The sequence below is a fragment of the Lagopus muta genome, chromosome 18 (genome assembly GCF_023343835.1).
Source record: "Lagopus muta isolate bLagMut1 chromosome 18, bLagMut1 primary, whole genome shotgun sequence".
Lineage (NCBI taxonomy): Eukaryota > Metazoa > Chordata > Aves > Galliformes > Phasianidae > Lagopus > Lagopus muta.
This window is the reverse complement of record NC_064450.1, coordinates 8,349,481-8,377,200: the sequence shown is the minus strand read 5'-3', so window position 1 is coordinate 8,377,200 and position 27,720 is coordinate 8,349,481. Positions and strand designations below refer to the sequence as shown.

General features: G+C 40.7%; 2 protein-coding genes across 12 annotated transcripts in view; both read left to right on the top strand.

The window, feature by feature from the left end:
* Window positions 1–14: 14 nt before the first annotated feature.
* On the top strand, window positions 15–23,069 carry RHOT1 (ras homolog family member T1). 5 transcript variants are annotated; one of them, XM_048965183.1, is made up of 21 exons: window positions 15–180; window positions 2,956–3,010; window positions 4,168–4,249; window positions 4,760–4,803; window positions 5,258–5,311; window positions 5,660–5,712; window positions 6,243–6,351; window positions 6,884–6,985; window positions 8,382–8,480; window positions 8,908–9,016; window positions 9,935–10,055; window positions 10,487–10,571; window positions 10,954–11,099; window positions 11,221–11,321; window positions 11,569–11,699; window positions 11,988–12,071; window positions 12,661–12,780; window positions 13,226–13,428; window positions 14,761–14,883; window positions 20,345–20,488; window positions 21,947–23,069. In XM_048965183.1, the coding sequence occupies exons 2-21, from the start codon at window positions 2,978–2,980 to the stop codon at window positions 22,062–22,064; spliced, it is 2,061 nt and encodes a 686-aa protein (XP_048821140.1). In that variant the 5' UTR covers window positions 15–180; window positions 2,956–2,977; the 3' UTR covers window positions 22,065–23,069. The 5 variants fall into 5 exon arrangements, with proteins under 5 accessions (XP_048821140.1, XP_048821138.1, XP_048821141.1 ...); XM_048965181.1 differs by having other exon boundaries at window positions 2,952–3,010; XM_048965184.1 differs by lacking the exon at window positions 20,345–20,488 and having other exon boundaries at window positions 2,952–3,010.
* Window positions 23,070–24,387: 1,318 nt separating this feature from the next.
* Window positions 24,388–27,720, top strand: part of RHBDL3 (rhomboid like 3) — a 51,899-nt gene continuing 48,566 nt past the window's right edge. For 3 of the 7 annotated variants that reach the window (XM_048965200.1, XM_048965198.1, XM_048965199.1), the window contains exon 1: window positions 27,173–27,492. In XM_048965200.1, the coding sequence (XP_048821157.1) occupies window positions 27,373–27,492 (120 nt within the window). In that variant the 5' untranslated portion in view covers window positions 27,173–27,372. Of the gene's footprint in view, window positions 26,350–27,165; window positions 27,493–27,720 lie in introns of those variants that run through there. The other 4 variants (XM_048965206.1, XM_048965201.1, XM_048965203.1 and 1 more) reach the window with 3 other exon arrangements.

Sequence of the window (27,720 nt, the reverse complement as noted above, 5' to 3'; positions counted from 1 at the left end):
CCCGGCCGCCGTAGGCCGCCCGCTGTGCGGGGGGGTGCGGCGCGGAGGGGGTCGCGGCGTGAGGGGCGCGCAGGCCGCGGCGGCTCCGCTACCCCCGGCGAGCCCGATGTGAGCGCCCCGCGGCGGGGCCAGGCAGCGGGGCCATGAAGAAGGACGTGAGGATCCTGCTGGTGGGAGAACGTGAGTGCGGGAGGGGCCGAGCCGGGAGCAGGGTGGGGTGAGGCCGAGCGACCGTCAGAGATCGGCGCGGTGCTTTGGCGCCGTGAGGGTCGCACCGCCTCGGGGCGCCGGGCCCGGCCACGCACACTCGGAGCGCCGCGGCCTCATCTCGCCCCGGAGCGGAGGGAGGCGGGAGGGCTCTGCTCTGCGGGGGGCCGGGGGCGCAGAAGTTTGCCTCGGAGTTGGCGTCTCCTCGGGTGGCCGCGGAGAGGGAACGGGGCTGAGGCGTTCGCCCCGCTCGTGGCCGCGTCCCGTCCGAGCCTCCCGGTGCCGGCCGGACTTCGCTCCCTCGATCCGAGGAGTCTGGGAACCGGTAGCGCCGCTGGGGCAGATGCGATTCGGGCAGCGGGACGGGCGCTGCGGGACGGGGCTGGCAGAGGAGCTCGGCGTCTGCCGCCGCCTGGGTGACCTTGGATGCGCGCCGCAGTTACGGCTGGGCTCTGCTGCTCGGCGCGCCCCTGAAACTCCGGCCCTGCGCTCACATGCGGGCGCCCAAATAAACGGCCGGGCTGACGGAAGTGCGGCTCCGCGCTGAGGGAAGCGGTACCGCGGAGGCTGCCTTCTGTCAGCTTGTAGAGCGCTCTGAAGTTCCTCGCGAGAAAAGAGAACCACGTAATTACCAAGTGCCGTTAATAAAATTGCCTAATTACACTGAGGATACAGCGTGACTAGCCTTGCCTTCCTTAGAACGTGGTGTGCGTACACAGTGCGGCTCCTGCGGTGCCCCGGGGTGCTTCCAGCACTGCTTCGGGATGGAGTCCTTGTGGAGATGACTGAAGAAGTTAGCTCATGAAGTTTGTCTGCCTTTACAAAGCTTGGTTTATTCCAGAGCCTTCAGAACGCACGGCTGAATTCCTCCTCAGGGTGCATGCATCCTTTACTTTCTTTGTAATCTACCTTTACTTTCTTTGGCAATGAGCTGAGGGTGCAAGTTTTAGATTTATATCAGACGAACTGCAAGGTGACTCACAGAGTGTACTGTTTAAAGCCAGACCAAGCCTTTGCTTGACTTGAAATTAGTTGAGTTCTGTTTATAGCAGATGTGTATCAGTTTTGTGTAAAGATAATTCAGTGAAAAATAGGGAGAAAAAAGTGTGCAAAATCATTTGAATTAAAAATCTGTGGAATACGTCAGTTTTTCTAGTAATATTGCTAGCAATGTTGCTGGTGCTGTTTTGTATGCATGTCTGTTATGTATACTTATTTGCCTGAATCAAGTCAATCCAGGCCATGCTGTACCTGCCAGATGATGGCAGATTCAGACTCTGAAATGGCAAGACCTTCTGATGAAAGCCTGTTCCAAAACACAGTTTTTTCACCCCTAGTAGTGGTCTTTTCAGATTTAAGATTGTTTTGTTTCTAGTACCCAGGGTGAGCGTCAATTTTTAATTGCCCGTGACTTTCAGAATGTATCCAACTTTTTACTTCTGTACATCATGTACTAAAAGCTTCCATATATGAAGGAAAAGAAGACCAGTCAATCGTTACAAAGTCCTGTTTTCCTCAGCCAATGTTGTTTAGGCTGATACTTCTAAGACTATAAACAGAATGGGAAAGGTGGGTGGCTGACCCAGATTTGAGCAAAATAAACCAAATCTCTGCTCTCGAACCTATGGGTCTTCACAGAAACAACTCTATAGTGCTTCACGTCTATCAGAAGTTTGTACACAGAGTGTCTTTCCTAACACGTGGTCCATAGCCTTCTATTTTCAGTTGCATTAAATTAAAAAAACTAATCTGATTTTTGCAAAGCAGAGATGCTTTACTCCATTTCAAACAGGAGCTGGCTTGGTTGGATGCAGAATATGCTCCAGTATGTTCTGTAATTATCTCATAACTTCATTTGCCTATCAGGAAGGTATTTATCTGAGGAAACATGGGAACTTTTAAAGCCCTTCTCATTCTGTCAGGATGAAGCTTAAGGTGTGGCAGGAGGACACCTGGTAGTGTAAGTTCATGTTTTAGTTTGTATGAACATCTGTGATGGAAACACAACCATCGTACTGTTCAGAACTCTTAGTCTTAGTGCTCTCCAGTTAATGCCACAGAGGGAGATTTGTCTGTTCTCAGGAGGGGAAACAAAAGTCTCCCTGCAAACAGTAACGTCCTCTTTGCTTTTCATACTTTTGCAATATCTACTTTTTAACATACCATGAAGAAGAGAAGCTTTCATTTCTCTGTGTCAGAAAGCCCTTTGTTATTGTGCCACAAATAGGTTTGGATAAGTTGATTTCACTTAGACTGGATCATCAGTTCCGCAGTACTGCTTTCTGCTTGGAAACAAATTACTCCTAGAATTTAATTTCTTCTTCTTTGTCTCATACTAAGAATTATATACAATTAAATAGGCGAGTGGAAATGCAGCAATGACAGCAAAGTAACTTGTGTCACTAGGTGAGATTTTTTGATAGGAACATTGTTTTTTTGTTGTTTTCTCTTTAAACATTCTATCTTAAGGTTAAAACCAGCTAATTCTGTTGAGTAAGATGGAACAGGATTTTATTCCCTCCTGGATGAAATGTAGAATTGTGAAATAGAATCAAATGTTTTGCCACAGAAGAATTCTGAGAAAGCTGCCGCTATCAACTTTAAATATGGTTAAATAGCAGATAAAGAGCCTTTAATGTGGTCAGTCAGAAAGTATTTTTAAAATACTTCTTTTTCAGATGGGATGGAACTGTTAAGTGTAATAGAACCAAATTATCTAATCTCTGTTTTTAATTCTTTTGTAGCCAGAGTTGGGAAGACATCGCTAATTATGTCTCTTGTCAGTGAAGAATTTCCAGAAGAGGTAGAGCGTCCTCCTTTGTTTTCTTCATATTATTTTACTTTTTGCAGAGAGCAAGATAACGGCTCTGCTTTAAGACAATGCTCTGTGTACAACAAAAAGTCTGAAACTTCAGTAGTGACTTCTGAAAAGTGCTGTAGGTTGGTTTAAATGCATCTCTTTGTGATGATTAGGAAATTAAATTTGATCTAAGTTGCTTTCTTATTTTTCAAATGCCCAATTAAGTTTTTTTTTAATACCTGAGAACTGTTAGTTTTCATCAGCAGTTGAATTTGGCCATAACTTGTGGCGTGTGCTGGTTTGGTTTGTTATATTTAAAGAGAAGAATAAGTGAGTAGAAGAATGAATGAGAATGGGGAAGTAAAAAGTTGGTGTATCATTTACACTTAGCCTTTTAACTACACAACGTATTGCATTTATTTCTATTTTTGAAGAATGTTTTCCCAGCTTTGGTGGAGTGCAAAAAAAAAAAAAAAAAAAAAAAAAAAACCAGAAAACTTCCTTCCAAAATAAAAGTAAAACTACTTCTAGATTTTATTACTTTATAAAAAAGCAGCACTTAGTTCTCTTCACCACGAAAAGAACTGCAATTGCTCTGAACAGTTGAGCTTTTTACATATAAACTTGAATGTTTATTTCTTCTGATCACAAGTCTTAAAATAGACATCATGTGCTGTTCTTTGAAACTATGCAGCGTGTTTAATGCAAATCATTACGTTACCACAGTTCATGAGTCAAGATCAGATTGTTTACATAGCTGAATGTAGTTCCCAAGCTTGCAGGTTAAAAAGAGCTCTAGCTTCTGTTTGTTCTTAAAATGTTCAGGGAGCCATTCTTTGACAGGCTGCTTGTAATTGTGTTATAGCCCTCCATTCCCTTCCCAACTTTCTCCTGTGTAGTTTAGTTATGTTTTTCTGTTGAGAGAAAAGTATCACTTACATAAAACATGACATCTGCCTTATCCAGTAGCAGACCATGAAGGAGCAAGGAAGTAGCACTGAGTTTCAAACATCACAAAAATCCACGTGCTTGAACTACAAACAGAGTCTTACAGATGACTAATTGTCAGGAGTATGGTTGTATTCCACTGTCTTGGCAATCTGAAGTTTTCAGTGATTATTTTTTAAAGGCTTTTTCTTGCTGTTTCTTTACAACCCAAGGTTCCACCACGTGCTGAAGAAATCACCATTCCAGCTGATGTCACCCCTGAAAGAGTGCCAACACACATAGTGGATTATTCGGGTAAAAACCATGCAGTACAGTTAGAGTTGGTATGGAATTGTTCATTGACCTCAGTGGCCTGTCAGCAGTCAAACTGCTATGGGACCAGATGTAAGTGTAGGAAAAGTCTGGATTAAAATATCAACTGATGAGATAAAACTAAGTCAGATGATGATGGCTTCCCTGCTTGCTCTCAGTGAAGATGTTCACTGTCTCCACAATAAAATTAATGTGTTGTATGTTGTGGTAGAGGTAGCACAGGTGGTGCTGCTGGTGATCGTAGGGGATGCAAACTGACTCATTCCAGAGAGAATCTGTCTTCAAATGTCAGGATTCCTCTTTAAAGCACCTGCTGAGAAGCCTCTTGTGCGACAGGCCATTTCTGCCTCATGAGTTAGTGGATCTTTTTCATTATTGTTATGGTAGAATCAATTCTTAGTGCATTTTATAAAAAGCCATTTAAGCAACAGGACCATCTAATGAGCATTGTGAAATTAGTGTTAATGATCATCTTGTTCTGTTGAATTGCAGAAGCAGAACAAAATGATGAACAACTCTATCATGAAATCTCACAGGTGAGTGTATTTTAACGTTCAGTAAAAAATCTGCTTTCAAAGGAATGTTTTCCATTTAATTTTTCTACTGTTAGAAAAATTATCTTGCTATTTCTTGGCATTTCATTTATTATTGTTTGGAGCCTTGAGTTACAGCAACCTCTGCTCCAAGTGAGAAGGGTGGGTACAACCTCTGCTTTGGTGAATTGAGCTTAAGCTTTGCACTTCCAAGGGACAGGTCAGAGCTGAAATAGCTCTTAATCAGGAATCCAAGGAATTCACAAGTTGTCTTTTTCTCTTTTGTTTCCTTTACTTCATGAGTTTTCAACTATTGTTTGGGCCCTAAATTCCATAAGCGAGTCAGAGATACAGCTTTTGACTAATGTTGGAAGTGCTCTTTTTCTTTGTCATGTTCTTAATCTTTGTTTCTCAAAAAAATTCTTAGCAGTGAATTTCCATGTTTTCTTCATTTCAGGCGAATGTGATTTGTATAGTGTATGCTGTTAACAACAAGAATTCCATTGATAAGGTATGCTAACACATTTTATCTAATTATTGGTTGATATGAGTGTTAATTTTTAGGCACGGTGAAAGCTGTGTTAGGCATTTAAAATGCATAAGAGGTCAGGTTGTTAATAAAATACACTTGTGCATTTGTTTGCTTCTGGCCCGTTTCATTATGTGGGTTTTCAGTCCTTTCAGTCATCTTAAAAATTGCTCATTAAGCAACTCCAGGTTTTATTTCTTTTTTTTTTTTTGTGAGTAAATGTGTGACCTCTTGGAAAGAGGGAGCATTTATAGTCAACTCTGTGCACAGCTCAGTCTGATGAAATTTAAACCTGTATTTTTTGTCTTCCTTTTTTTAACCCCACTTCAGGTAACAAGTCGATGGATTCCTCTCATCAATGAAAGGACAGATAAAGATAGCAGGTGCATAAATAAAGATAAGAAGTGTGAATTAGGCTTCACAGCGATGGGTATCAGTGTTGAGGATGTTAATTAAGAAAATCAAATACTAAACTTAAAAGTTGATGTAAGAAGTTCAAGCAACAAGGGATTTAAAGTATGTAGGTCTGTTGTACATTTCAGCAAAGCTATTTATTTTGAGTTGCATTGGCAGCTTTTACCAGGTGTGTCTATGTTTGCAATGATGTAACTTGTTTTGACTGCATGGTCTGTAAATGTTTTCTACTGATGCTGTTTATTGTAATATGGCTTGTGTTTAACAGTGTGGGGTTTTTTGAAGTAACAACAATCAGTACGTTTCTGTTTGATTGTATTTCAGATTAATTTACTGCTGTCATCTCATTTTGCCTACTGGCTGTCAGTGCTACTTAGTTACATCATGAAAGTAGTACAATGGCTTCTGGTGGGAGGAAGAATGTTAAATTAAGATAGATATTTCTATCTCTCTGTTTTTAAAGCTCTTAATCCTTTTTTTTTTTTCTTTTTCTTTTCAGGCTGCCTCTTATATTAGTTGGAAACAAGTCTGATCTAGTTGAGTACAGCAGTATGGAAACTATTCTTCCCATTATGAATCAATATACAGAGATAGAAACATGTGTAGAGGTATGTAATCCTATATTAGAATGAGTACCAAAAAATACCTTCTTGCCAAACATACATGGCAGCATGTAATAGAAATAGTAATTTTGTTGTTGTTGATCAAAATAAATACTTATTTCAAATAGAATAATTATTCTCACAGTGAGTTTGTGTGCTCTTTGTTTTTTTGAGAAAAAGATTGTGCTTTTGATTAATTAAATTAAATTAATATTTAGAGCCTTTTCAGATCTTAAGAAAGTGTTTTAAAAACAGCATTGAGCCAGCAACATATTTGCAAAGTATTAAAATGGAATGGAGATCTTAGGATATGTTTGGGGCTTTTTTTTATATTAAGTGGATACAACTTTTTTTTTTACTGATACGACATGGTCAATATTAATTACTGAACATACACAGGGGCTGGGGGATGGTGTTTGAAAACTGCAGGGTACTACAAGAGGAGGCCAGAACTTTAAAAGCTTGATTCTTACGTGGGCTTCAACATAGATTACATAGTCAAAAACTATCAAATAAATCTTAAGAATTTCTCTTTCAGTGTTCAGCTAAAAACTTGAAGAATATATCTGAGCTATTCTATTACGCACAGAAAGCTGTTCTGCATCCTACAGGTCCTCTTTATTGCCCAGAGGAGAAAGAGGTATTTATACATATTTTTAAAAATAGGTAATGTGGGGAAAAAAAGATGACTACTGTTTTGTTCTTCTCAGTGAATTTTGAAGTTTTTTGTGTTTTGTCTTCCCTTTCTCTTGCTTGTCCTCCCCCAAATGTCAGATATTGGATTCCAGAACCTGGTTACTGCTTTGTGTTGTATTAATTCCATCCTCTTTCTTTCTTTAAAACAAAGAGGACAGGTTTTTGTTTTCCATCTGAGCTGATCAGTAAAATGATAAGCTTTGGTTATAGGATAAGTTTTAAGTCAAAAGTAATGGTGAAAAAAATCATGCATTCAGTTCATTTCTCCTTTAGACCTTTGTTACACAATAATTCCATTTGTTTCAGGGAATGTGCTCCAGTCTTACCCTGATTTAAGGGAAGGAAGGTTTCTGAGCATCTTGTGAGGCTTTGGCAAAAGGGATCAAAAACAAGTGATGTGGCTGTTTGAAAATACTGTAGGTAGTTAGCATATTATGGAGGAGTATGGTTGTTTTTTGTTCTTTTTTTTTAACACATTAATTTCATATCAATTATATATAAGCTACGAACTTAATCCCCACCCTCTTGCATTACTGGGCAGTAGGAAAGTTGTCTCAGTCATAAATTCTTTGTTGAGAATGAGAGAATAACTCTTTTGATTTCTTCCATCAGAATCATCTGTATGTGTTAGTAATGTGATAAAATTGTGCTGAAATATTTTTGGTTCTTTGAAAACCAATCTCTATGCAATATCTGTGACCTCTATGAAGAGAAGAGTCCATCATCACACTAGTTGCTGGGAGAGAATTACCACTGTCTGTTTTCCTTCACATGGAAGGTATCCCAGCAGTTCTTCTGTCATAGTGGCAGTCCATATCATCAGTGCTTTGCCTGGTAGATTAATAAACTCTGAAGATCTACAGTGTTTGTTGTCTGAAGCTTTCTGAAGTCTTAGTTGAAATGATGAATATAGATATTTTGCTTAATTAGAAAGAGTAGGCTGTAGTTCTAGAGCTGTTTGCTTTTGCAGGGCACTGGGATAGCCAGGCCTTTCTGCACACACACACACAAAAAGAAGAAAGAAAATCCACCATTGTTAAAGCTTTCTGTAGCAGTATAACTGAACTTGAAGAACTGATAGTGTTTTTAAATTAACTGTTGCCACCTTCAGCTTGAATAATTGAATATGAAGACATTTATTGTGCAATGACTGCTTTAAATTTTTGCATATAAATTCTTTAGGTCACAGTTTTGTTTCCTCTTATTTTTGTGCCTGTGTGTTTGAATGTCTAATTAAAAAAAAAAAATAGAATGAAGGCTAGTATTTATTTTAATGTATTTGAGCTGCCTGGGGTCATTCAGTGTACTTTTTATATACTGAACTTTGTTTTATTCCTTAGATGAAACCTGCCTGTATTAAAGCACTCACTCGCATTTTTAGAATCTCTGATCAGGATAACGACGGTACTCTCAATGATGCAGAGCTCAACTTCTTTCAGGTGACTGTTCTGCTTTTTCTCTCACTGTGCTTAATGATTGAACTCTGATAATGCTAGAAAAGCAAACATTTATTTTTCAGGGAACAGCAGTGAAGTGAACCACAAGGAAATCAAACCTGAAAATTAGAAATCTTGGGTCTGGCATAAAAGAGCATATTAATGAAAATTGAAATAGTCTTGATTTTATTTCTAACCATAGTTCAAGCTTTAGTTCTATAGCAAAAAAAAAAACAAAAAACAACCCACAACTATTTAAATGTGCTTGTATTTAAGAACAAAATGTAAAGTGTTTCTTGTCCTTTATTTTCACTAATTGGGTTGCACTATCCTAGCTTATCAGAACTTTTAAGGCTGCATTTTACACTGGACATGATGTTTGACTGGCTTAGTAGCTGTGGTCCTAACATGTTCTTTTGGTTTTTGTTAGAGAATTTGTTTTAATACACCATTGGCTCCTCAAGCTTTGGAAGATGTAAAGAATGTAGTTAGGAAAAACGTCAGTGATGGAGTTGCTGATAATGGATTAACCTTAAAAGGTAAGTCTTAGCTGTGGGCAAGAGTCTTCTGGTAAAGTTGACAGTCATCTAATGTAAAAATAAAAACAAAAAACAAACAAAACAAAAACCAAGCAAGTCTTTGGGAATATGATCTTTTCTTTTAGAAAAGGGCTGAGAGTCTCAGTATGATGTCAAAAAGTGATTTAAACTCTGGAATCATGGACATGGATAAAAATATGGTTTCTTGTTAGAGAAGTTCAGAATCCGAACTCCAAAATGACGATAGTGATTCCAAGGAGATATTCTCCTACATAATTCCAGGCTTACTGGTTGCAATGCTTGTCAGCAAGGTGTGGTTTCTGTCACAATTTTAAACGCTCCGTTATACAGATTTGCTCAGAGCATATGGCAGAAATGAAAGGAGTAAAAATGTTTTCTGAGCATCGTTTTGTCCCCTTTGCTTGTGGAGCTTACGTGTGATAGAACTAGTGAGAAATTTTCAAGAGAGGGAATCCTAAGGCATAGCCTTACTAAGCAGTGAAATCTCAGTGTTCGTTAAGCTCTGGAAAGTGCAAAGCCAAAATCCTACTCATTTTTTCTGTGTGTGTAGGAAAATTAAAGACACTCTTCCATGAGGCTGCTCTCCAAGCTTCCTGCTAAGTGTGTTACTGTTTTGAACTCTTGAAAATATCATGGGTTTTATTTTTATACAGCTAAGTTACTCTAAAATGCTGGTACTGAAAGGCCAAACAGCAACGGGAAACTAAGTGTATTATTTGAAGTAAAAAGTTGTTTGAAAAATACTTTTTAAAGTATTACAGATTGTGAGCCCACAGTCTGTAACAGATCATTATGTAATATTACACGTTTGGTTTAAAGTCAGATGTGTATTCCTTGTTTTCAGTCTGTTACTATGAAAGTACCTCGAGCAGATGAATTTTTGTCATTTGATTTTAGGTTTTCTTTTTCTACACACACTTTTCATTCAGCGAGGAAGGCATGAAACAACATGGACTGTTCTGCGTCGCTTTGGTTATGATGATGACTTAGAGCTTACCCCAGAGTACTTGTTTCCTCTGTAAGTATCGCCTAGTTGAGCTTTCTTTAGCTTATGCACATTTAATTTATGCTGCTCTGTGGTTGTAGTGTTGTCTTATTGTTACATTAATAATCGTTCTTAGTTTATTACCTATCAGCTAGAATCTATGTATGAAAACTACAGAGGAAGAGCTCCTGTCTTAGAGTGCCAAACTGTGTACTGCCATCTCTGTTTTCTTAACAGCAGCCTCCTCCCCATTCAGCACTGACTGAATATAGTGTAATATAAATACAGCCACTCATAGCATTCCTAAAACGAAAAAAGTATGGACCTTTGATCTCCTTGGAGATTATGAAAACCAAATGAGAAGTCAAATGCCAAATGCTTCAACTGTGGAATTTGTTGTTTTGAATTACAGTATCCTGTATGTTGCAGACTTAACACTTCTTGTTTTTCTTTTTGGTAAATAGGCTAAGAATTCCTCCAGACTGCACGACAGAATTAAATCATCATGCATACTTGTTTCTTCAAAGCATTTTTGATAAGCATGATTTGGTAAGCTTCTAATTTGAGTGTGTATATACTTACTTTGCTAGCAGTTTTGCTAACAGAAAGCATGTTTATGTCATTTCATTCAGAAACTGTCTGTGGATTAAGCCATGTAGTAAAAACTGGTGGTACAACCATTACCCTCAACTCAAATAGCAGACTAAAGTTGTGCTTTGTTTTGTTTTTTAACTTCCTCATATATTTGGTCTTGTTTTAAATTAAAAAACAAAACAAAACAGATATTGAGAGAGATAAAGCTCCATTGTTTTTGGTTTTTTTTTGGTAGACCGTTTATTGAACTTTGCAACTGTAGAGCAAAAATGTGTCGCTTCAGATTAGGTGTGAATTAAGGATTTATTTATTTCTGATACCTTGTTCTTGTTTTCAGGACAGAGATTGTGCTTTGTCTACTGATGAACTGAAAGATTTGTTCAAAGTCTTTCCTTATATGCCATGGGGGCCTGATGTTAACAACACTGTTTGTACAAATGAAAGGGGATGGATTACCTACCAGGGGTTTCTCTCTCAGTGGACGTAAGTGTGCTCCATTGCATTTTGGTGGGTGAGAACTTGAGTATGACAAGATTGTTTCATTAGTTGATAGAATTGGATTTGTGGAATCTGTTTTGAGACTCCTTTTTGTTCCCTCTGCTAGACTGACCACATACTTGGATGTACAGCGTTGCCTGGAGTACCTGGGCTATTTAGGCTACTCGATACTTGCAGAACAAGAATCTCAAGCATCAGCAATTACAGGTAATTAAAAAGAAATAGATTCATTTCAATTTAGGAATTTAAACTTAAGAAATCTGCCCAAGAATAAATTTCTTAAATAAGTATCTGTCTTCTTCCACTCCTTTAATTTCTGCAAAAGTCTTGATTTAATATTTTTGAGAAATAATATTTTGTGTGCATTGTGATGTAAATGGACAATTAGTTCATGTGTTTATATATACATTAATATGCATCTTTTGAAAAATATTTGGTTTTTTTCTTCCAAAAGTAACAAGAGATAAAAAGATAGATCTCCAGAAAAAACAGACTCAGAGAAATGTGTTCCGATGCAATGTTGTTGGAATGAAGGGCTGTGGGAAAAGTGGAGTTCTTCAGGCTCTTCTCGGAAGAAATCTAATGGTAAGAAGGCTCTTGCTTATACTCATATGCAAATGTCTTTGAGTTTATTTTAGACAACATTAGAATTGTACTCATTGCTACTGAATTTGGAGGTTGAATTTTTGTTAAGAGTAGCAAATAGACAAATGGATATTGCATATTTACTTGTATATCTTGGATTAATAATAAATAAAAATAAACCACAGGTAACCATAATATTCATTCATAATAATTGGAGTAAAACAGCTGTTCAAATCTACTTGGATGGCAAAAGTTGCTGTGATCTAACATGAAATTCTGCATTTTTAGAGACAGAGGCAAATACGTGCAGAACACAAATCTTACTACGCCATAAACACAGTCTATGTGTACGGACAAGAAAAATACTTGCTGGTAAGATTGCTTCATTGTTGCATACGTGAGACAAGTTAACCTTAAAATTCAGTGAACTATTAAAAAAAGCCTTCTGCAGGCAAATAGAAGGAATTTGTCTTAATGTCTCTTCTTTCTAAATGTCAACGCTTCATTAAGCCATCCTACCTGCCTAGGAAGCACACATCTGTCAGGTGGGTTGATTAGAATGGCCATAGTTGATCTTCAGTGGCTGAAATACTTTCTTCAATGGCTTACTCCACTGTAGTTTTCCTTTATGATATAATATCTTCTGTTGGTTTCCCAGCTCCCAGTCCTCTGCTCTGTGATTTTCCTCTGTAGAATGAATGCCTTTTTTTTTGGTGTGTGTTTAGAAGTAAATGTAACTTTTCCTGTTGGTACTGTGATCACCTGCAGATGTTAACAGTTCACATATGTTGGCTGTGTTGATTAATTTCTCTTAATAGTTTTTCATTAATTCTGCCTATTGTCAGTCCATTAGTTCTAAGATGCATAACAATGAGTTGTAACAAGAAAAATAAAGTTATAAAATTCCTTTAAGTACGTGATGACAAAGCTTTTCTCCCTTTCCTACGATCTGTTTTTCCAGCTACATGATGTCAGTGACTCAGAATTTTTGACTGATGCTGAGACCGTATGCGACGTTGTCTGCCTGGTATATGATGTCAGTAACCCTAAGTCCTTTGAGTACTGTGTCAGGATTTTTAAGGTTTGTGTATTTTTTAAATGTATATGTAAAAGAAAAATATATATATATATATGTGTGTGTGTGTGTATATATATATATGTATATATATAGTATATATATATATATATATATATATATATATATATATATATATACACACACACTTTGTCAGTGTGTGTGCCACACACACACATAGATATAAACTATCAATTACTGGCCCATACATCAAGCTCCAGTGTTTACAATTCCTTTTGTTTATGAGTACAGGTTATATGTGGCTGATGCACTAAAAAAGCCATTTTGCAATTTATATAAAAGTAAGACCTATATAAAATATTCTGCTTCTAGAAATGTCTGACTGGAGTGCAGTGCATATATATTAATATGCTACAACCAGTAACACTTAGGCTTGTCCAGATTGTACATATCATGTAATGTCTCTTTCACTTTTTCTTCAACTTTGCAGCAACACTTCATGGATAGCAGAATACCCTGCTTAGTGGTAGCTGCAAAGTCTGACTTGCATGAAGTTAGACAAGAATATAGTATTTCTCCTGCTGAATTCTGCAAAAAACACAAAATGCCTCCACCTCAAGCCTTTACCTGTAATACTGTTGATATGCCGAGTAAGGATATCTTTGTTAAACTGACAACTATGGCAATGTATCCGTAAGTACTCCAACCATTGTGTTTTTCACACTGCATGAACCACGCACTGTAGCACTGCATGCCACTGTTAACCATGAGGATGGAACTGCCTCACTGAGGTTTAGCAACAGAGAGAGACAGAAGCGACTTGTGTTTACCTTCCAATGATTTCAGATGGAGAAAGTTGGTATCAATCCAACAGATGAAACAGTGCCAGCTATTGTGTAAGCTATTTTTTAAAGACTACACTAATTTATTCAGCTCGTGTTACTTTTTAGGCATATCTGTTCAATTAATGTGTAGAGTTCTGTTGTGAAGGCATCACTTTGTATCTCATTATTCATATCTTGATGTTTTAAGATAATTGTATACAAGTTGTACTGTCACTTTTGCAAATAGTTCAACTTCACAGTTGATTACAATTAATGACACTCTAAACAATAACAGTTTCCCCCAAAGCAGTGCTTGAAGCTTTTTGTTTTGAGGGTGCTTACTGTTTGCTTTGGGAATCTGACAGATATTTCTTTTTTAATAAAACTTCTGTATAAAGGTTTCAGATGCTATATTTTTAAGCTTGCATTCTTTTTCGTGGCATATCTCACTGTTGCTAAGCTTAGTTTGCATCTCTTTTTTTTGGTGGGTGGAACTTTTAATACAGTGATGAGCTAAATAAATATTACAGCAGATGGAGTCTAGTATGACAGCTGACATTTGCTTTAAAGTAAATAGAACTAATGTCACTTTCACCCAAGATCTAGGATTTTTTAAAGTTATATATTTGAAACCAAATCTAATCAGATTTGTAAAGTTTTAATTTAGTTTTTGTTCTCTCATTTTGTTATGCTGGAGTACTGGAAACCACAAAAAGCGTAGCACCAACCAAATGTTGTCTCAGTATTCTGCTTCTCCCTTAGTTCTCAAGCATGTGTGTTTGGTAGGGTGGGAAAAGTAGAGGTTGCTGTCACTGTAAAGTGTGCATTCAAACCGATAGAAAATGTGGCTTACTTTCCTTTGAAAAAGGGGTGTTATCTATTGCTGTGCAGAGGTACTCAGCCTTTAGATGTTTTCCTTACAAACGTAAATAAATTCAGCAGATGTTTTCATTCATATTTGTGCTTCCTACTAAGAGCTATGTGTGGTGGTAATGCTAAAATGTACAACATGTACAACATCTAGCCCTAAAATTCTGCACAGCTGTAGTGTTACCCTCGCTTCCCCAGTGTATTTTTTTCTCCTCTCCTTACTCATTCCAATGTACCTTTTATTCCTGAATCTCTCTTGTGGCACAGTCCTAATGTGCACCTGATTATGTGAGCAAGATTTCAACTCCTGTCCTTCTGTGTGTTTTCGCAGCCATGCCCGGTTACGCTGTATGTGCGCCTGCAACAGGTGTACATTTTGCATCTGTCAGAACTTCCTCAACTCAGACTTGCTGCAATCTGTAAAGAACAAACTCTTCACTGCAGTTCTTAACAGGTCCTTAACTTTATTTATTAGGTACCAGGTGTGCTCTTAAAATAAAAGGTTTTTCTTGCTTTTTTTTTTTTTTTTTTTTAAAGCAGTTGGTAACCTTCTATGCTACAGATTTCTCACTCCATATCCACTGGGTAGGCAGGTACTATTTTAGTAATTGTCATAAAATTGTCAAGCTTTGATCTATTTAACTTAAGGGTGCTTTTGGTTCTTTTGAGCTCAGTCCATTGATTTCTATAAAACATTACCAACTTGGTGGTCAATTCAGGCACTCTGATTACAAAAATGCAGTGGAGGAATTGGAACTGTTTTTCAGGGAGCTAGTAATGGACAACAAGTAATGCATATACATCTCTGTAATGTCTCACGTGAGGCTTTATAGGTTTGTTTAGTATTGATCTGAGTTAGTACCTCTTATCAATTATAAAATTACTTTCATTTAAATAGTGTAGGAAAAGGCACAGCTTGACTGTAGCAACACTGTATAACATATGACATGTTTATAACTGCTAGTTTGCTATTTTTGGGAGCTGATAGAATTTCTGTGTGTATGTTATGTCTGGTTTATATAGAGTGGGTAAGTTGTGTAAAAATCTGGAGCTTTGAACATCCAATTCCTCTGAATAAAATGCAATATGTAAGAAATGGCAAACAGTTAACCATTTCCATTTGCAGATATTTTGGAAAAAGCAAAGGGTAAAAAGAACTGGTTTTCAGCATTGAAAACAGTGCTATATCTTGTCTTGTGTACTGCACACTTACAAAACACCTTGCTTTTGACACGTGGTGTACTAACAGCTCAGCACTTGTCGCCTTGACCCAGCAGATGGGAGTTCAAACCAAACAATTTTTGTGTTCGCTGGAGTCACAGATTGTGATAAACATGTTTACGTGAAGGCCTTGCTTACAACATGCTGATGTATCCTCAGTAGATCTGGTCTGTATTACTTCTCGTTACTGGTTTTAGATGTAGATCCTCCAAATAAAAGTGGGTGTTTCCTTCAGAATGCAAATTACATGTACAGAGTAGGCCTAACAGTGTGTCTATTTACAGTATGAGTACCTTTGTGAAATACTGCTTTAATCTGAGGTGCATATTGTAACCACAGAGGGAGAATTTAGAGAAGAGGGAAAAGTTCATTAGCTCAGGAAAATATGATGAATGTAAGTGAAACTCTTCATACTGCATCTCTACAGCTTAGGGTACAGCTCTGCCCTTAGCCAAAAATCCCTTGCAAAATAAATCTCTTTGCAGATTATCAGTCTAAAACTTCATTCAGCAGTTACTACTAGGAAATCCCAAGTCCTCGTAATGGAGGCTGAAGCCACCTGTGTGTCCCATCCTTGCTTTTTGGAATGGTTATGGATTGCTGCGCTAACTATTGTGGCATGTTTCTCTCTTGTGTGGGCTTGTTTGTGTTGTTTTGTTTCTTTGAGCTCTGCATTAGGCACTGTACTTTGCTCCTCTGAGGCTGGGAGGCACTGAAACCTTTGTTTGAGAAGCCCTGGGATGCTGTTTTTCCTCACTTTGTCACTAAATAGTATGGAATAAATATATGAATCTACTACCAGCTAGAAGTCTGTAATTCAAGGTGAAGAGAATTCCTCACTGCTTTCTGCACTGATCCTACAGAAAGGAGGATTATTTCCCAGAATCTTTGTCTACAGTCACTATGTTAGTTGCTGAGGTTTGTTTTCCACCAGGCTAATGTCTTTTGTCTTTTCTACTTGCTTCCTAGTTACCTGATCAGGATTTCTCTCTTATGGAGGACATTGTGGCAGGTTATTCACCATTCACTGTGTAAACAACTGTATGTATAGGAAAGAATATATAGAAAGGAGCTGAGATAGGTGTAAACAACAAGGAATGACCTCTAACTGTAAACCTGGGAGGGTTAAGGTAGTTTTCTTCTTTAGAAATGTTAACTTTTTAGAAGCATTTTAATGATTTTTTGCTAGAGAAAGCATTTGAATCAAGCAGGATTGTCTGATGTAGCTAATTCATATGACTTCTTAAACTTTGCTCTTACAGATATTTACCATTAGGTCAGGAAATTCAGCGAAGGTTAGGTGAAAAATGGGCAAAAGAGGCTCCTCAAAAGTTATTCTGATCTCCTCCTATTCTGAGGCTCTAGGTAATAGAAGTAGGTAATGTGAAATCTTTACAGTTAGATTCCTTCCTGTATTGTTGCTAAGTAGTGCTTGAACACTGTTCCTAAAGCAAAAATATAGTAGTGCATTAGAACATTCCCAGTTAGAGGAAGAATGAATGCAGCTGAAAAAGCTGTTCATGCCCACCTTTAGTTTCTGTTTTGTGGACAAACTTCCAAGATTCTCCTGAGGCCTTATAGGCAAGTTGAACAAACATGGATGTTCAGTTTGGAGATGCTTGCTCTGCTGAAACAGGATTGTTGGTTTGAACTACCCAGGATCACACTTCATTGCTGCTTTGAGGAAGAAAGCACTGCATTCAGAGTGCTGTACATGTGTGCATGAGACTTGTGACTGCTCTGGTATTTTTGTATTTTTGTGCTTTCCTTTAGGTGTTCATTGTATTTGGCTGGCTGGCACTTAATCTCTCCTTCCTACCTTGTTTTTTAAAAGCAAGGCTTCTGTGCATGTCATTCTGACCCCTTCTTTAATTACCAGCTTTTTTTTTTTTGCTTCTTTTTTCCATTCTCTAACTCCAGAGCATGGATTTTGTGTGGGTTTTTTTCTGCTCTCTTGGTTTGAAGTCCTTACTTGCTGCATTTTGCTGGTATATCAGTGATGTTTTTCTGCTGACTTCATTTCAAAATAATTGTTACACATGATAATTGTGTTGTTCAGTGAGGGAGGCTTCTCAGACCGTTTTGTTTTCTTCCTTTTAAAGTTTTAAATACTATGAAATGAAAGCAATGTTCTACTTCCATATAAAAGCATAATTGATTTGGGAATTATAAGATTTCTATAAAAACCTTCCTTCTGTGAAATGAAACGCAAGCAATAGTCCCATTTCTTTATAACAGTGGGAAAGCTGTTAGAATATAACCCAGGTTTCATTTTTCAGTATGCATGCTATGAGCAGATAACTGGTTCAAACTGTAGGAACGTATCACCATTCAACCTGATGGCAGACATCTGTCCCTTCACCCGGGTGTCCCTAAAATCAGGAGAATATAACAATATTTTCTCACCCCTGCTCTTCCTTCTCTCAGCTGTTCAGTACACCATACTCAGAGTTTTGCAGAGCTGTGTCCTCTGCTTCTTTCCAAATAGACATATTAAATGGACATTTTGCATTCTTTTTAGGTGCTGTATATGATAAGACATGCTTGGCACTTCTCACGTGTTACTTAACTAATGCATGGGGGAAACTAACTGCTGGCATTAGGAAAATAAATGCCTGAAGGGAAAAGCTGCAGCAGCTTGTATATGTTGTGTAATGTTTTTGGAGTTTAGTTGCTTATATTTTATACTTAGAACCTACATTCTGTCAGAGCAGGCTGCTGCTACTTGCTGACTGCATTAACTTGCTTATAATTCTGGTGTGACTAGCCATGTGACTTGTATGTTGGCCTCACCACTGTGCTTTTAAAATGCATTTGTAGTTCATATGGAAATGTTCTTGAATTTAAATAGTTAAGATTAAACCTCCCCAGACTTGGGATTCTTCTGCTGACGTGGGGAGAAGTGCTGGCATTGGCCCAGAACTCGCTGGTTTTCTGTGTTACCCATGATAAGCATGCTCAGTTACCTGCTTGGTCAGTGCATGCTGCAGACTGCTTGAGTTATTAAAGCCTCTTGAAAGAAGGACTGTATGGATCTCCAAGATCCCATTCAACAGCTTACTTAACCCTTTCCAAAGGGCTGAGTGAAAATGTCATCTTTTTCCAAAATGTGCATTAAAATCTGAATCTTCTGACAGAGGCACAGGCTCCACGTTTAGACTCCCTTTATATATAGAAATATTTGTGTCATGACGTACATACACGTCTGCTTTAAAAGTTTGAAAGCTGATTTCTCATCATCAAGAATTTTGAATACAACATAGATGATGGAGCCCTAACTACTGCACATTCACAAGTGTTTATTTTTCCTCTGGGGAGGGTAATTTTTCTAGTTTTGAGCTAATGAAAGTGTCAGATGTCTCTTATTAGCAAGGCAGCAATAATTTCTACCACTGGTGAAAATTCTTGCCACAAACACAACTACTGAAATAAAATGTATTTACAGTATTTACTGAAGAGGCAGGATTTTCATGAATTGAGCGATGTTTGTGCATTACAGATGCATTCAAACCAGAGAACCTGTGCCCAAAACAACCATCAGTCTTTTTAAGTATTTCAGATTTCTTAATGTAAGTTGATCAGTATTAGGGATTGATGTTGCAAAAATGGAATTTATTCTCAGGAACACTGAAGTAAGAAAAATTGGATTTATTTTTGAAGGGGTGAAGAACTGAATTTTAGTATATTTGGACCTTCAGCACTTGGGCTGAGATGTTCAGAGGGCTCAAACTGTTGTTTTCTACGAGGTTATAAAGCAAATCCCTGCCTTGGTTTAGTTTCTTCCTTTAAATGAAAGAATCTGTAACTTGGAGAAGGGATCAGGGTCAATTTATTCTCCCTTTAGAAGAGGATTTTATAATGACTGATAATACATTAATTGTTTCTGAAAGGATGAAGTATAGTCAGCAAGTTAAATATGGACATGTGCAGAAGTCAAAACAAATCAGAGATAGGAATCAGAAAATCTGGATATGAGTACTTTACAGGACAATGCAAAAGCACTCGTGTGCAACTTAAACAGTGGTGTGCACTGCCAAAGGGGTGTTTTTATAACAGTTGGGCATTTGAATTAACCAGAGTGATCTTGGGGGTTGTGACACAAATATCCTGAGCTTGTCATGTAACCTGTTAACATCCTGTCACGTGCAAATGACTTATTTTACATGAGTTTTTATAAATTACAAATTGAGTTTTATAGTCCTTTATTTAAAAAAAAAAAAAGAAAAAAAAGAAAAAAAGCACAGATGCCAAAGCTGTTGATAGTGACAAAATACAGTCTTGATTTGAATTATCAACAGTAATGAGATCGTGTCAGTCGTAGGGCTGATGTGTTAAGAGTCATTCTGTAGAGCACAGGAGCTCTCATTCACGCATATCTTGTGGGTACGTGGAAGTTGATGCTTTGGGGATGGAGGAGGAAGAGATTTGGTCTCTTAAACAGTTTTCCTTGTCCTTAAAGCAGTAGCATTTTGTTACAGAAAGTCGTGCATTTTACTTTGCTCCTCAAAAAATACAAAGCCATTCATTTATTTCTGTTTTCTCCCAAGCAGTCAGTTTTTAACAGCTGCATGAGAATCAGAAGTTAGATGGGTAAAAATGATGAATTCTTTGGGCTTTGACATTTGCTCTTATTTGAGATACTTACTAATGTTGAGCCACACTGTGAACTGCAAACTGTGCATGTGTGTAAAAAGGTTAAGACCCCACATAGATGAGTTGGGTGCCATGCTGTTAGCAGACGAGGAGAGCAGTATTATGCATCAGGTGCACGCCGTCAGCTTTGTAGAAGATTCCATCTTCATGGAGTCATCTCTTGGTCCACGTTTGCTTGAAGACAGGTAACAGCAGCCAAACCGAGGTGACCTTGCCATTGCCTTTTCCCTGTCTTTCCCTCAGCAGTCTACTTGACACGTAGTTTGCAGAGAGTTTGTCAAAAGCAGCTGTAGAACTAATGCTTGTAGGAATTCCTGAATCTGATTCCATAACCCAGCAAGATGTTTTTAACTAAGATCAGTAATTTTTAGCCAACAACTGTTTTGCTGTTAATGCACCAGAGAATTTGTGCCTGTTCTTTAGCTTGTGTTATTACTGCACACGGATTACCTGGATGGCTTATATTGCTTCTGCAAGTGTCTACTAAATACTATCCTGAACTGGTTTTGTGTATTTTGATAGTAAGTGCAGTTCCTGCTTTACTAAACAGCTTCTCAATGACAGCTCTGCAGTTCACACTACATCAACTTCCTTGTGCACTGTGTGTGCTTAGGATCCCTGCACAATCCTGTATGCTCCTTGGACTTTGATATTCCTGCAGTTTTCACTGAGTAACCTGTGATGATAAAAGCAGGCTAAAACAGATAGGCGAGTGAAGCTATTTTCTATCTTAAGAACAAACAAACTACTATTATTTAGGAACTTGTTGTGCTTTGAATTATAACTTTATGATAACTTAAATGGTAGTTCCTGCTTTATGGTAAGCTGTCATACTTGAGACTACTTTGAGGATGCCTGGCAGTGTTTAACTGAGCATGCTCACAAACTCTGCAGCGTTTGGAGACTTGGGCCATTGGCTGTGTGCTGTCATGCAAAGTGTGGCTTTTTGTGTCATCTTCATACTGCTGTTGGATTTTGCCTTTTTTTGTTGACTCCATTCTCACTGCCTGTTTCACCAGCACAATCTCTTAGCTTTCAGCTTGGTATTGGATGACTGTTTTTATTGCCATTCTTGTGATTGTTTGGGAAGAAAGGGGTTTACAGACTGCCAGTTTTTTTGGTTCGAGCTTTTGGAAAAATATTACTTGCTACTTGTCAGTAACCTTCTATTGGGGGGAGTAACATAAGTAGATACTGAACAGGACTGGAAAGTTTTGCGAGGAGAAGCAAAAAGTCTGCAAACTCAAATTTGAGTAAAGTTCTGTTTTGCAGCGATGGACTTTGTTCTCATTATGGATTATTATTTATTTGCTGACTGTTTTTATTTGCTGGGTGTTAGTTGGTGCTCTAAGATGGCTGCCTTCCCCAAACTCACTGCTGATTAATGGCCTCCTCCTGTATCCACCCTCAGCTGTGTGAGCCCTGACTTTAGTAAGTTTACTTGTGTGATCATGGCTGCAGATCAAACCCTAAGCTTTAAAAGAGAAACAGAATGACTGCTAAAGTATACACAGGGCAGAAGTGTAAGCTCCTTGCCTGTGACAAGTGTAGTGATGAATTTCCAAAAGCAGAGTTGCTTAGCACGACTTGGCTGATGTTCTTGTCCTGCAAATAACTTGTGGTTTTTTTGTGTCAAATTTCAGGCACGTGACACAAGCGGACCTCAAGAGCTCCACGTTTTGGCTCCGAGCAAGTTTTGGTGCTACTGTCTTTGCATTTCTGGGTTTCGCTATGTACAAAGCATTAATAAAGCAGCGGTGATCTGAGAAGAAGCACATCTGGCCCTACCAAATGGAAATAAACTTTTATGTACATTCTGAATGCTTTAAATTCCGCTAGAAATATTTATATATGCAGAGTTACTTTATTAATATTTGTAATTCATGCATAAGATTATTTTAAATTATAGTTCTAACTGCAGTATTGCAAAATGGGGGGGTGGGGGGGAGGGAGGAATCACTTCTAAGCAGCCAGCTCCAGGGGCTTGACGGGTGAGGCCAAAAGGGAATTTGTTGTAAATAACCTGTACATAGGAGAGCAGGACGGCATTGCTTCCCAAGGAGTTATTCAGAATGCTGTTCTGAGGGCTTTCACCACAGGGACATCCTGCTGTATAGCTGAACTTCGTTTTCCATAGAGTAGGTTCAACTCGAGGATCGTACTTCCTGAAGGATTGCTTATTTATTTCACTTTCATTTGAAGTGACTGCATCGTTTTGGACTCCAAACTCAACCAGAAATTGTGAATTTCTTTCTAACAGCCAACCTTCCCCCCTGTAATGTATTTCCAGAACGAGCCCTGGCCTTTGGTTTTGTATGCTGTAAGACCAGCGCCATGCTTAGCACTCAGTTATTTCTTTTAAAAGGAAAAACGTAAACTTCAATGACTGCCAGACCAACTTCACATGCTGTGTGCAGCTGTTACTCATTTTCCACTACGCTGTGTTTTATATCTCTTATCAATCAGGTGAGAACATTTGTACATTATAAATGTTAATAACTCGAGAAGTGCTGCTGTTCAGTTTCTCACGGGTGTCAGTTGTACCTGACAACAGCTGTGCATCAGATAGAACCGAAATAGTACACAGTGCCTATCTGCTGTAGTCTCTTAGTTGCATGGTTCACAGTGCATTCTGTACCTGGCTAGAGTTACCTGTAGACACAGCTTTTCTAACAATCGAGTAAATATTAATTCCGCCCTCGTGACAAACTTATTTTTCCATTGCTGGCCTTTTCAACTATTTCAATAAAATAACTGTGTACTGTGTTGGTCTTGATCCTTTTTTTTCCCCTCCGCCCTGAAAAGTGACGCCTATAAAACCTCGCGCTGCGTCCTCGAGGCGTTTGTTCGGAGCGGCCGCCAGGGGGCGCCATGGGCCCGCGCGGAGCGGCAGGTGGGTGCGGAGCGCGGCGGGATGTCAGCCGCTCCTGAGGAAAAGCGCTGAGGCGATGTGTGCCACAGCGGCCGCGTCTGTTTTACGCTGTGATTCCCGAAATCCTCCGGGAAGGAGGCTGGTGGTGTCAGGACGGAAGCTCACAAGCACGTCTTTAAGGCGCTATCCTGAGGGAATTGTAAGAAATCCCGTTATTTTAAGTGAGTCGCCGAGCAGCGAACGGCTCGGAGCTGAGCTCAGCCCCGCTCAGGTCCTGGCTCACACAGAAGGTGCAGGCATTGCACAGGACCCTGCCTGCAACTGGCAGAGCTTCGGGAACATTCTGAGCAGCGTGCAGAAGTGAAGAGGGACTGGAGGCAGACCTGTGCGCGCTATTGGGCACGCTTTGTTTGCAACAGCCAGACAGCCGAGCAACGAGGACGTGCCATTGCAAGGCTGGAGGTGTCCCGCGGCTGCTAAACCCTTCGGTCAGGGCAGGGAAGCTCATGAGAATCTCTGGCTGCTGTGAGCTGCACAAGAGGCTCACGGACACCTTCTGTGGCACCCAGCACGTGTAAACGTGCATCAGGCACAGTGCGCCATCAGCTTTATGTTCAGACCCCGGAGCCTCTGCCGTGCTCAGGAACGCCGATGCATTTCTGCTCACAGGAGTGAATTCCCCTCACGCCTCTTGCAGCCATTTCCTGAAGCCCACAAGGGCTGTGCTGCTGTAGCGGACACCGAGGGGCTCATTTTGCCTCTGAAATGCTCTGTAATTATGGCGCCTAGTTAAGAATTACAATGCTCACAAGCCACAACCTCCTGCAGCCCTTGAGAATTACAGCCACTGACGTAAAAGTGTTCCACTCAGTACGTAAAGAAAGTCTTAAAAGTTGAACTGCTGCTGTTTGATGCTGGTTGGCTGGGAGGAAGAGCAGCAGCCCATTTGCTGCTCCTTTCACTCACGCTCTCTTAGCAGTGTTTTTTCCTTATCAGTTTTCTTTCGTCCTGTCAATGTTTTCAAATTATTTTTTCCCCTTAAAACAAACTCCATCTCCACTTCCCGTTCAACCTGTGACATGACTCGCCTGGCCTTGGTGCAAAGGCACTGAGAGAACAACCATCTTGGTTCACCATCCTTGGAGACCATCCTTCACCCCTCAGCTTCGGCCTCCTGCCTGAAAGTTTGCCAGTTCTGGATTAATTGTAAGCATGGCTTGATTTTATGGTGAAAATTAACCCTGAGTTACTGATTGGTCTCATTTCAAGCAGTTGTTTTAATTTGGAATGAAGCCATCTGTGTGTGTTGTGATCCCACCAGGTAACAGTTGAAAAGGTGCAAAGACATCTTAAACACTGTGGGGCTGATCTGATAGAAGGGACTGGAGCTTGTTTTTGCTCACTGTTTCTTCAGGAGGGAAGGCATTCACGAATGAGGCAGATGCTGTAAGTCAGGTCATATGGTCTGATTCACATTAACCCTAAAATGTGAGGCTGATGTCCTCAATCAAAGCACCCTCTGTCCCTGTTACCTTTTGGGCACAGTTCATACAGCCTGTGGTCCTTATAGATCTTCATGAGTCTGAATGTGTTAATCTGACTGGCTCGATCCAGCTGTAACTCCATAAGTGCTATCTACCTTCTTGCTTGGGTGCAGTGCTTTTGGCTTCTGATCCTAAATAGTGCATTTTGCTTCAGAAGTAGCCTCCCAGGTTTAGGTCTCCGTCTGAGCTCCGATGCAGTCATCAAGCTGCATAGATTCCTCCATTTGTTTTCAACTGCGAGAGCTGTGCAGTTTTGTAAAAGCCCTTTGGGGCTTCTTTGGGTGGAAAAAGGACCCATGAACCAACTGTTTTGATTTGTTTTGGGAGGCTTGGCTGACAGATGTTGGCTCGTCCCTTTGAGGGCTTTCACATTGCATATTCATTAGTTGACCTTTTTAGCCACTTCCCATGCAGGAAGGACCCGTATCTACATTTTGTTTGCAGTATGAGGCATATCAAGGATTGCCCATATAACTGAATGTGATCATGTACTGGGGTCTATTATCTCAAGCTTCGTCTCTCTGAATTCCTTCTGTAACCCTTCTGTGTTGTTTGCATCTGCTCTGTGTTGGCCCACAGCTCCCTGGTGTCTCTAGCAATTACTGTTTTCCAAGGTAGAATCACCAGGGTATGCAGTGGGGAGAAATGACAGTCTAAATTAAGAGGCTCACACAGACTTGGAAGATGATCATTTGTCTGTAACAAAACTCCTCATTAGAATACTGTTAATTTCCTTTCTGTGACAATTATAGCACAGCACTGGCTCTTATGTGCAATGTGCAGAGATATTTCCCTGGGGAAGAAAAAAAAAAAGAAGACAAAAAAAAAAAAAAACAACCAAAAAACCCAAAGCATTCATTGGCACTAGAATGAAACATTCCTTACAGAAGAAAAATGAACTTATAATTTCAAAGCAGTTTTCCAATTTAATGGGAAGTTGGTGTTAAGGTAAGGCTTTTGCAGCTCTCCCTGTTGTTTACTGCGTTTATGTTAGATCTCATGGTTAGTGTTTTCCTGCTAGCTCCTGGAATAGAGGGCTCTTGACACGGCAGTCCCAGCTGCATGGAACCTGTTACCCCTGAAATACATCTCATTTATTCTCTTTACTTCTAAAACTCTCCTCCTTCCTCCCTAAAGACATCTTTAAATGATTGCTGCTTCTTTCTGCTGGCATAGTGCATTTTTTTTCCCATCCATCTGTTTTGGAGTTTTGATGAGGTTTAAGTTTTTAATCAAAAAGAGATTGTCTTTATAATAGCTGTTCATGGCCTGGAATATTTTGGCAGGGATGGTGTTTTACGAGGGCTGGTGCTTCTCAAGTGCTGGGTTTGGTGGCCTGCCCTTAGATTTTGGAGGAGCAGATTGGAGGGGCTCTGGACAGCTGCCCAGCAGCATCAGCCCAGCTGGGCCCTTGCCTTCTGCAGGGTTGTGCTCCTCCCTGCTGCGTGGTTTGGGTGCCGTGGCTCACAGCTGAGCACCCAGGCCTGCTGGGTTTCCCATCACAGCGTGGGACTAATTTGACCTAGATCAAAAGTGATACACAGCATGGAGATTTTGGCAGCTGTGGACAGAAGAGGGAATCTCTGCTGTGTGCTGCTGCTGGATGGAAGATCCTATTGCAGCTCTAGAGGTATTCTATCTGCGTTCACTCATTATTATTTAGCTTTTCTTGTTGCTGGCTGCCTTCTAAACAAATCTGTAAAGAAAAGAAGGAATTCTCGCTTGGTTCTGTCCTTGTGGCTGAGGTCTGTGTGACCTGCTATTAGAACTCCCGTGTCACACAGTGTTGGCCTGAGGCTCTGGATCCTCTCCCCTCGGCCCCGTGCTCCTCTGCCTGCCAGCACGGCGCAAAGCAGCAGCAGCATCAGCCCGGTTTGCCGCCCTGCCCCCACCAACCTGCTATTCCCGTGCTCGATTGGAAGAAGCTAAAACTGCTGTATTTCTGCCTTCCGTCAGGGCATTCCTCAAGTTCCTAATCCAGGCTCCAGATGATTAAAACGCCCATCTTAACGTATAGGGACAAATAATTACGGTGAAGGATTAAAAAAGCCGCACCGAGCCCGAATCGCGAGCATCCCCGGGCAGCAGAAGTTAGGTTTAAAAAGCCGCCGTAACCCCGCACGCCTCGCCGCCTGCCCGCACTTGCTCAGCGAGACCGAGGGCGCACGGAGCCGCCCGGCCGGCATCTGGAAACGGGACCGGCGGGGCTCCCCGCGGTGCTCCCGTACCTCTCCTCCTCCTCCTCCTCGCCGCCGCCCCGCCCGCGTCCTCTGCCGCGCTCCGCGCTCCCGGGCGCTGCCTCCCGAAGCCCCCGGCGCCGCGCGGCTCCCCCCGGTCGCTCCGCGGGGCCGTGCCCGGGGCTGGGGACGGCGCCCGGCCGCGGGGGCGGGAGGAGGCGAGCCGGCCAAGTCGGCGCGGGGAGGGGTCACCACCTGCCCCGTCCGGAGCCGGCCGCCGGGATGCCGCCTGCCCGTTCTGCCCACTCTAATTGGATGTTCCCTGGATGGAGGATTTCCTCCCCTCCCGGCTGCGGGAGTCATGAAGGCAGGCTCGGCTGCGCTTGAAAGTTTGCCAAGCGGCAGCTAGGTTTAATTTCTTTAAGGATCCGAGGAGAAGGGGGGAGGCGGGGGCTGGAGGGGGACCGTTTCCAAGCATGGGAGACAGGCTGCCGGAACCTCACGCCAGCTCTTCCCCTGCTGTGGCTGCCGGCTCAGAAGCGGAAGAAATCGAGGTGCTCGACTCCGAGGATGTCCTACCTATGGCCGCAGAGGATGTAAGTTTCCTTTGCTCAATGTCTTCACCCCTTTCCTCCGGGCCCGGCTAATCGGCTCAAGCTATTTATAAATGAAGTCCGGGCCGGGGGGAGGAATAGGGCCGGTGACCCTCTAGGACGAGGTAAAGACGCTGGCTCCATCCCCGCCGCTCCCTGCCCCGCTCTCCCCTCGCCGCCGGCGAATGCGGACTCCGGCAATCGTCCCCGTCATGGAAAGCCGTTCTCCTC